Raw genomic sequence first — 10,528 nt, 5'->3', positions numbered from 1 at the left:
CCCGGTCTGTTTGTGGGACCCGACCCCTCGGGCGGGAGCGCCGCTGCACTTCCCAAGCGGCGCACTTATCCAGTGCGCCACCGGGCCGGCCCCTGAGAAATATTTTTTAAAATGACCACTGTTGATTGGGATTCAGAAAAATGGGCATTCTAGTGAGAGTGGAAATTGGTACAAAACAGAGCAATTTTGCAATGTTTATAAAACATCTTAAAAATGCTGACATATTGATCCATGTTCCTCTTTCACCAAGGAAACCATTAGGGATGCATACAAAGATTTATATGTCACAACGCACACTACAGTATAATTTATAATAGCAAACCACTGAAAATAATGCCCAACATTTTTTAAAAAGGCAATACAGAAATACACCAAAATGTTAACAATTTTTCCTTAAAAGTATATTCTATTTTAGGGCCGGCCTGTGGCTCACTCGGTAGAGTGCGGTGTTGATAACACCAAGGCCACAGGTTCGGATCCGCTGATAACACCAAGGCCACGGGTTCGGATCCTATATAGGGATGGCCGGTTTGCTCACTGGCTGAGCGTGGTGCTGACAACACCAAGTCGAGGGTTAAGATCCCCTTACCGGTCATCTTTTTTTAAAAAAAAAAAGTATATTCTATTTTTTTCTTTTTGCCGAATGTTCTATAATGACTACACATTACCTTCATAAGAAAACAAAGTAATTTTTAAAAAGTCATTGTTATCAGCAGCAAAGACAATCTTAATGGAGAGCAATGTGTGTAGCCAGAATAGAGAATTAGAATAAACACACACACAACTAGCTGATCAACACTCAATGCAAGTCAAACAAAAACAGCTCCAAGATGGAAGGCTGGATCAGGTAGAGGTACCATCAAGGGCTGGAAATTTTAGGCTGCACCTGCTGTGAACTTCCTGATGCCTGGAAGTTGGAGGACGCAGCCTTTGTCCCTGCCAGGATACTCTGCCCGTGTGGGCTTCCCAAGCCCTTTTTCTTTTTTTTTTTTTTTTTTCCTTTTGAGACCGGCCGCACCGCGCTCAGCCAGTGAGCGCTGTGAGCGCACCGGTCATCCCTATATAGGATCCGAACCAGTGGCGGGAGCGCTGCCCGCGCCGCACCCTCCTGAGTGTGCCACGGGCTCGGCCCCCCAGGCCCTTTTTCTACCATGGCCTTTTTCTCACATGTACTGCCCAACTCCTTTCCCATGACCGCTGCCCTATAAATTGCCCAACCACTTAGCCAGGGCCCTCTGCCTATGGGATGGCCCAACCATCCTGCCATGGCAATCCCTCCCTTTTGCCGTGGTCCTCTTCTGTACATGCTGCCCAACTTCTCTGAAACAGTCCTCTGCCCCTGAGGGCTACAAAACCCAAAGGCAGTGGCCGTCTGGCCCTTTGGACTGTCTAACCACTCTGCTTAGCTCTAGGGTTGTGTGTCAGCACCCAGCTTCTCTCCTACCAGGTGCTACTATCAGTGTGAGCCATCAACACCCTCTCCCACCAGGTGCTGTGACTATTGTCTCACAGCAGAATGAAGAATATCCAAGTCTCCTACGCGTTCTCGTTCCTCTTCAGCCTGTGATTTTCAGCCTCTGAGTAAGGAGATTGGCTCTGCTCACTAACCTTACACTCATCGAGAAACAAAGCAAGCAAACTACCACCTAAACTTTCTGTTTTTACCCGTAATCCCACAACGCCACATGGGTTAGGGCTCTATGGGGGCCCTAGTCTGCAGGAGACCAAGGAAGTCTGCCAACATGGTGCCTTCCTGGGAGTTCCAGTCTGTTCTAGTGTAGGCCCAGGCTGAACAAGCCTCAGTGAAAAAGCAATAGAAATATTTAGACCAGAATCCCTAGGACAGACTCCCAAATTACCCAACTTCTGGGGATCTTCCACATGGGACCATTTTAGAACCATGTCCTGGGACTGATGTAGACTAGAAGTTCCAGCCCTCCCCATGCAGGGATGCCATTAAGCCTAAAATTAAAATAAGTGGCTTCTGTGATGCCATAAAATGCATTACTCTGTTGACCCAGGAGACAGAAAATAAAAGGAGACTTACTGCGAGAACACACAGATGATGTCCCCTTCAGTTAGTTCATAAGGAAGCCCTCCTAGAAGAGAAAACCACATTGCAGTTCAACAAACCTTCACCAAGTGTCTGCTATGTACCATGCACCAGGCCAGGCACTGGGGGCGTGAAGAGTAAGCCACAGGCCCTGCGTCAAAGAAAACACAGTCTGATACATATAAGGTGTCAGTAATAAAGAAAAAGGAGTGATTAACTTTGAGTGGAAAGGTGGGGGTCACCACAAACCAAACTAATCATTCAGTCCTCCTCACAGCCAAAATCCTAGAAACAAAGTAGATAGTTTCCATCACAAAACTCTTGCAAAGCATATCTTGAATTCATCTGCTCACAAATTTATGGCTAAGATCCAAAATCAATTTAAGTATATCATTATTAGCCCTATTTACACATAGAGTAAGGATTATGAAGACAACTGTCAAGCAGATCATAGGAAATAATTTCCCTCCAAACGTTTCTTTCCTTAATCTGTAAGATGGGGATATTAGTACTTACATCACGGGATTGCTGTAAGAATTAAATGAAACAACGCACATAAAGTGCTTAGTACAATGTCTAGTGAAATAACCTCCTCAAACAGTCCAACTGTAGAATTACTGGTGTAACACAAAGTGAATATAGGGAGGGTAATATCGCCATGGGCAGAAGCAGGAGCTAATTAGAGGAAAATGAATTCTGAGGGAAAGGGAATGGAGGAGAGCAGTTAGTAGTAATATGGGATAGTAAGTGCTAGAATCTCATAGTTCTGGCTGTTGCCCTCACTAGCTATGTGACCTTAAGGAAGTCCGTTAACTCCTCTGCGCCTCAGTTTACTCAGCTGTATTATGAATGGGTGCGTGTGAGAGATAACAAGGGTCTCTGAGAAACGGAATGGCGAGCCTCTTAGCACGGCGAATGGCAAACAGTAACTCTCATAAGCACTGATACGGCAGAGAGAACAAACTAAAAATGGGGGAGAAATGAGATATAGAAAACCATTCGTGGGCAGACAGGAGATGGACGTAAAAGTGGATGATGAACACGGGGAGGAATGAGGGGCGGGAATGCTGCAATGGGCGGAAGCAGGCCAGGAGAGAATCTGGGCAGCACTGCGAGAGAAAGATGTGAACCTCACCCAGGAAGATCCAGGCGCTATCCTTGTACTCGGAGTGCCAGGACAACTTATCCGCCACCCCAAGCTGGACCTCTCTGTCATTCAGTTCGTTGATCAGCTTCACCTTAGTTAAAGGGCTGCACAGAGGGGCGGAAAAGCGGACAAGTAAATGCCACCTGACTTGAGCCAAGGGAAAACAAAACTAGGGGACTAGACGTCCTAGTCTCCGCGCCTCTCCCGTCCCTCGGCCCCACAGACGTTCCACCACCCTAGCGCTGGTGGGCCACCCCCGGCAGCCCCCTCCCCCTTCCTAAGGAGTCTGAATTCTTACTTCATCTTCGGGGAATAGCGCTCAGAACTGCGGCAACAACTTCCGGGCGAGGCTGCGCGGCGCATGCGCGAACCGCGGCGCATGCTCGATCGCGGAGCCGCGCGCCCAAGGAGTGGACAGAGCTCGCTCCGGCAAAGTTCGGCCGCGCCGGGCCATGGCGAGTGCGTACTAGCGACTTCCCACGCTACGTGGAATTACCTCCTCTAGAAACAGTTCTCTGGTGTCTCGCTTCTTCCATCTGTGAAATGGGGCAAGGGTACACGCCTGGTCCCCCGGCTCGTGGACAATGCCTGGTACTTATTTTGTTAGCTATGAATGTTTGCTGAATGAAGACCCAACGAGGTGCCTGATGTGGCAACTTTAGTAACCGACGTCCTGCCAAAAAGCTGAACAGAGGCTGCCCACCAATGACAATTTCTCAATCATTTTTTCTCCCCCACTCCAACCCAGCTATTCATTAACTTTGTAGAATTATCTTGACAATGAAAATTAACCAGTGACAGATTGCATATGGGTTTTATCTGCTCCTAGGAAAGTCAGGTTGCTTAGCTGTAGGGTTGAAGAAGCCTCTGCAAAGTGGTAAAAGCATGTGGCACTATCTTGCTGGCTTCTTCAGGTGACTGTGAAATGAGAGTTGGGGCTACACCTGGGGCTCAGTCATCAGCGTTCAGTTAAAAGAGGAGAGTAAAACCAACCAAAGGGAAGAACAATTTAGACTGAGAATATGAGAAGACTATTATTATACAGCTGGTGTGTTCAGCAGGGGTATTTTGAAGCTAGAGGAGCTGAAAACCGTCCCAGTTTGCCTGGAACTGAGGGATTTCCTGGGACTCCCGACTATCGGTGCTAAAATTGGTAAGCCCAGAGCAAACTTGGACAACTGATCACCCTAGGAGAGCCTGATGTAAATAAAGAAGTCAGATTCTCCATGGATGTGCTCGCAATTGGTAGGTAAAATGATTCCTAGAGATATCTATAATTCGAAAAGAGATGGGGATCCAGAGGACCTTCTGAACTTAACATCTGAAAGGAGGACCAGGGTTTGCCCTCCAAGGTGGAGACCACTAATAATTTTCATTTAGTTCTAGCTTCTGTGGGCAATGCTAAGGAAGTCAAAGGCTGTCTCACATTAAAGGAAAGATTGAACAATTTATCTAGTCAGAGTCATCTCTCCACTTCCTGCCCCCACACCACACAACAAAATAGTTTTCCCTTCTGGCTTTCCTATTTTGGGCAATGTTATCACCATTTTCCTGGTTGCCCAGACTAAAAAAACATGGTTGTCATATTTCAGCCCTCCCTATTTTTCACCCCAAGATATCTATCCAATCACCAAGTCCTAATAATTGTACTACTACAGTGTCTATAAAACGCATCTCTTCCAGTCACAGTCCTATTTCAAGACATCACATACCTCCTAGCTCTTTCAGTATTCTTCTATCCCAGCCCCTATTCTCAGTTCTTTTCTCCCACTGCTCCCCCACACAAAGCCTCAGCTTCAGCAAGGCTCCATTTCTATCTATTCCCTCAAGGGCCCCTTTCATTACCCAACCTAAGTACTTCTGCTGAGTGAGCCCCATATCCCTAGGCTATCCTTCCCTCTCTTTCTGAAACCTGTCCAAGCTTCAAACCCCCATCCAGTCATATCTCGTGCAGGAAATCTTTCCTGATCTCACCAGCCCACAGGGGTGGTCCCCACTTCTGAACTCTATAGCACTACAAAACTTTATGTTCGCCTCCCAGAAAGACTGTGAGATCCTGGAAGATAAAGGCTCTGCATTTATAAGCCCCTCAGGACCTCAAACACTTTTCTGAACACATAAAATGCACCTAATATACTTACTGGTTAATGAAGTTGAAAATACACTCAACTATGGTTACCTTTAGGGAAACAGATGAGGGTAGGAGGAGAGGGAGCTTTATTTTCCCTTTGTTCCTTTTTATACTGCTAGAGTTTTCTTACCTTTATCTGGATATCCCTTATATTTTTTATTGTAATGTTATCTTGGCAGTTTATGACCTTTATTTTCTTGCTATTGTCTTTTATTCATTCATTCAACAAATATTTCTTGAGTAGCTATTGAGTGACAAACAGTGTTCTAGGTGCTGGGGTTATTTTTTTTTTAATTATTATTTTTTTTTTTTGGTCTTTATTTTATTTATTTATTTTTTTAATTTTATTTTGTCAATATACAATGTGGTTGATTATTGTGGCCCATTACCAAAACCTCCCTCCCTCCTCCCTCTCCCCCCTCCCATCCAACAATGTCCTTTCTGTTTGCTTGCCGTGTCAATTTCAAGGAATTGTAGTTGTTATGTATTCTTCCCCGCCCAGTTTTTTTTTTGTGTGTGTGTGTCTGTGTGAATTTATTTTTTTGTTTTTTTTGTGTGTGTGTGTGTGTGTGTGTGTATGTGAGTGAATTGATTTGTTTTTTGTTTTTATTTTTTTTTAGCTCCCACCAATAAGTGAGAACATGTGGTATTTCTTTTTCTCTGCCTGACTCGTTTCACTCAGTATTATTCTTTCAAGGTCCATCCATGTTGTTGCAAATGGCAGTATTTCATTTGTTTTTATAGCTGAGTAGTATTCCATTGTGTAGATATACCACATTTTCTGTATCCACTCATCCGATGATGGACATTTGGGTTGATTCCAGCTCTTGGCTATTGTGAAGAGTGCTGCAATGAACATTGGGGTACAGGTATACCTTCGACTTGATGATTTCCATTCCTTTGGATATATTCCCAGCAGTGGGATAGCTGGGTCCTATGGTAGATCTATCTGCAACTGTTTGAGGAATCTCCATACCATTTTCCATAGAGGCTGCACCGTTTTGCAGTCCCACCAACAATGTATGAGAGTTCCTTTTTCTCCGCAACCACGCCAGCATTTATCTTTCAGCGTCTTTTGGATTTTAGCCATCCTAATTGGGGTGAGATGGTATCTCAGTGTAGTTTTGATTTGCATTTCCCGGATGCTGAGTGATATTGAGCATTTTTTCATATGTTTGTTGGCCATTTGTATATCTTCCTTAGAGAAATGTCTACTTAGCTCTTTTGCCGATTTTTTAATTGGGTTGCTTGTTTTTTTCTTGTAAAGTTGTTTTAGTTCCTTGTATATTCTGGATATTAATCCTTTGTCAGATGTATATTTTGCAAATATTTTCTCCCACTCTTTTGGTTGTCTTTTAACTCTGTTAATTGTTTCTTTTGCTGTGCAGAAGCTCTTTAGTTTGATATAATCCCATTTGTTTATTTTTCCTTTGGTTGCCCGTGCTTTTGGGGTCGTATTCATGAAGTCTGTGTCCAGTCCTATTTCCTGAAGTGTTTCTCCTATGTTTTCTTTAAGAAGTTTTATTGTTTCAGGGTGTATATTTAATTCTTTAATCCATTTTGAGTTGACTTTAGTGTATGGTGAAAGATATGGGTCTAGTTTCATTCTCCTGCATATTGATATCCAGTTCTCCCTAGGTGCTGGGATTATAATAGTGAACGAGGCAAGCAAAGTTCCTGTCATCATGGAGCTTACATTCTTGTTGGGGAAGAAGGAAAATAAACATGTAACTATACATCCAATGTTGTTAAGTGCTGTGAAGGAAAAATGAAGCAGGCTAAGGGGACAGAATGATGGGATGTTGCTATTTTACAAAGGGTGATCAAAGAAGCCCCCCCTGATAAAGTGATACAGAGGCAGAGACCTGCAAGAAGATGGAGAGCAAGCCATGTGGATATCTGGGAGAGTGTTCCAGGCAGAGGGAACAGTAAGTGGAAATGTCCTGAGACAGTGTGTTTAAGCAAGGAAGCCAATGTCGCTGGAGAGGAGTGGGCAAGGGGAAGAATGATAGATTTTTGTTTATTTAACAAAATCTTATTTAGTACCTACCATGTACCAGACACTGTTCTAGCTACTTTACATACATTAACTCATTTACCTCTTGCAACAACCCTATGAGGTAAATAGTATTATCTCCATTTGGCAGGCAAGGAAACAGAGGCACAGAGAGGTTAAGTCACTTGCCCTAGGTCACACAGCTGGCAAATAGTAGAGGCAGGATTTGAATCCAGATAGTGTGGCTCCAAAATTTGCACTCTTAACCACTACAGACAGGATAAGTGAGTTAAGGTTGGCTGATCAGGCAGGGCCTTGTTGGGTAATGACTTTGGATTGTATCCCATGTGAGGTGGGAAGTCACCAAAGGACTTTGATTTGATGTACATTTTAGCAGGATCACCTTGGCTTCTGTGTTGATAACAGATGGGGGTGCTTAGAGTAGAAGCAGGAAGATGAGTTAGGAAGCTCTGTAATAATTCAGGTAAGAAATGATGGTGGTTTGCCTCAGGGTGATATCAAGGAAGGTGGTTTTTCATGCAGGTATTTTTTCAAACTAAAAAATATTATATTTAAATAAAATAAATAAGAACACACATGACACCAACACAAGCATATCCTGACTGTTTGTCAGTGCTCAGGTGCTGGGCTAGATGCTGGAAATACTACAGTGAACAAGAATTCAAGACCCAGTCCCTGCCCATTAGCAGCTCACAATGTTGCAAAATAGTTACAGATATGAACAAACGTAATACAAAGCGATGTGTGTCATAATGAAGGTATGAGTGAAATGTCATTAGAACCAGATGAGAAAAAATTAATTCTGACTGCTAGGGGAGGGGGGGGGCAGATCAGAGGGAGCTGGGGGTAGAAAGCAGGTTATCAGGGAAAGCTACAGAGAGACAGGTTACAGATGAGCTGGGCTTTGAAGGCAGTCACCATGTAAATGGAAGACAGAGGATAGGTGCCATGCAGAGAGAGCATTTCAAGCAGAGGAACCACCAGAGACAAAAGCATCAAAGTATAAAAAGTGATGGTGTGACCAGGGGATGGGATAGGGCAGGGCAGTAATGGTTCAAGATGAGGATGGAAAAGTTCGGGCCATTTTGCAAAGGGCCTTGGAGAGGAAGCCAGGAAGTTCAGATTCTTGCCTGTAGGCAGTGTGAAGTGATCATATGGCTTGATCATTCAGTCATTCAACCAACCAACTAGTCAGCCACTTTTGTTGAGGACCTGCTATATGCAGACACTGCTTTAGGTGCTGAGAATACAAAGGTGAACATGCTCAGTCTATAGGGAAAACATATATGTGAAGAAAAAAATTTAAAAACACAAATCGAGTATACCCTCTTGAGCCTAGAAATGACATGGTCACTTTTATTTTAGATCACTTCGGAACCAGTATGGAGGATGGAATGGGGGCAGGCAAGTCTTGATGCTGGGAGATCAGTTAGGAGACTAGCTGGCTGTGATGGGTAGGACCAAAGTCAACAGATTTCAGAGGCACGTGTTGACCGAAGTAGGTGTGGATAGTAAGGAAAAATCTGAGGATGACACTTAGGTTTCCGGTTTGAGAGACTAGTTGAGTAGTGACACCCTTTGCCAAGGTAAGAAAGGCGGGAAGACTGGTTTGGGAGAAAACAGATGAATTCTATTGGCAAACTGATGAGTCAGAAGTGCCTGCAGAGTCAACAAATGAAACTGAGGAGGAGGATGACAGAGGAAAATGAAGAAGCAGGAGAAAGTTTATTCAAAAATAAAAGAGAGTGAAAGGTGATCATTATTGTTAAACACAGACAAGTTCTCTTGGTAGAAGCACCTTTAATTTTTTCAGTGTTTTCACCCACTTATTTCAACTAATTCAAAACAATGTCACCATCAGAAAAGTTGACTCAAGAGGACCCAAAGATCAAACCAGTACACCATCCTGTACTTACTTACACTGGAGACTTAATGCTGTCAGATGAAAGCAAAATACAAGTCTAAAAGGGTGGAAAGCTGATTAAGTGTATTTAGAGCATGGTGTTATAACACCAAAGTCAAAGGTTCAGATCCCGGAGCTGGTCAGCTGCCAAAAAAAAAAAAAGGTCTGTCCCTTCATTGTAGGTTACCTGGGAGGGAATAAAGAGAGTAAGAAATGTACTGTGTTAACAGAGGATCTTATCACCCCTTTCAGAGATATAAACTTGGGATCCATGAACGGGCTTCAATAAGTCTATGAGGATACTGAATTTGTTGGTACAATGTGTATGTTATGTGAACATGTGCATTTTTGAGAATGTCCATAGCTTCCATCAGATTCTAAGAGTTCCATGGTTCAAAAACAACCGCTAAGGACCACTGCTTTAGAGCATCTAAGTACCATCATGTATGAATACCATCGTCCACAGATAATTGAGAGCAGTTTGCAAAGCTTAGCAGAAGCTGTTGCAGGAGAATCAGCATGAATTATGTGAGTCAGAGATAGAGGAATTGGAAGCACAATTGCACCCCAATTGGCTCCCCTGGCTCGGCACAGCTGGTTGCTCCCAGAAATCTGATGTTTAGGTAGAATATTGAGGGGCTGGACAAAGAATCCCAAACTCTTGAGGAGGAAGAGGCCAAGTTGCTTCCAGGCGTGAGGATGCCTTCCAGAAGACACAAAACAGATGTCCCTTTACCACCTGGCTGTCATTGTTCACCTTTCCTCCACTGCCTAAACCAAAGCAGCAGTTTTCCATACCTCAAGCAGAACAAATTTCAGAAGCTTCCAAGGTTCTTGATGAGCTGATTAAAAAGCAGAATCCAGTTTCAGGAAAGAAAGAACGAGAGTAGAGGGGAAAAAAAAATTGCTGGAGGAGCATTTGGCTCTGGTCCAAGTAGAACCCACCTGTAATCACAAACTGCATTTACTCTAAACTCATAATGTGAAGTCCTCACTGGCATGCAGGCCTAAGGAGCATGCATACCACACTGAACCAGACCAGGTAGGATGAGGAGTGTTGGGCCCATCTAACTGGAGCTAAACAGAGCATTTTTGAGAGATAATAGGAGCCTGCCTGGAGCAGGAGTTCCCAAACGGTCATCACAATTGCACCTAAGCAGTCAATTCCCAAGCCAATGACTAGTTCCCACCCCCTATTCTCCAAGATTCCTTGCATGGGCAGTTTTTACCCTCCTCAGTCATTTTCACAGTTCAGAGCCAGACTTTCCCTGAGGCGT

At 43.9% G+C, this 10,528-nt stretch overlaps 1 protein-coding gene across 1 annotated transcript in view; it reads right to left on the bottom strand.

Annotated features, from left to right (window-relative positions):
- RBMX2 (RNA binding motif protein, X-linked 2) overlaps nt 1-3,532 on the bottom strand; it is a 12,533-nt gene extending 9,001 nt beyond the window's left edge. The window contains exons 1-3 of the mRNA XM_008576786.1: nt 3,499-3,532; nt 3,189-3,304; nt 2,048-2,099 (exon numbers count right to left, since the gene is read on the bottom strand). Of these exons, the coding sequence (XP_008575008.1) occupies nt 2,048-2,099; nt 3,189-3,304; nt 3,499-3,503 (173 nt within the window). The 5' untranslated portion in view covers nt 3,504-3,532. The remainder of the gene's footprint in view (nt 1-2,047; nt 2,100-3,188; nt 3,305-3,498) is intronic.
- Between the last annotated feature and the right edge of the window lie 6,996 nt (nt 3,533-10,528).

Source organism: Galeopterus variegatus, unplaced genomic scaffold (genome assembly GCF_000696425.1).
Source record: "Galeopterus variegatus unplaced genomic scaffold, G_variegatus-3.0.2 Scaffold1401, whole genome shotgun sequence".
NCBI lineage: Eukaryota > Metazoa > Chordata > Mammalia > Dermoptera > Cynocephalidae > Galeopterus > Galeopterus variegatus.
Note: the sequence above shows the minus strand (reverse complement) of the source record. Positions and strands in the feature narration are given on the sequence as shown.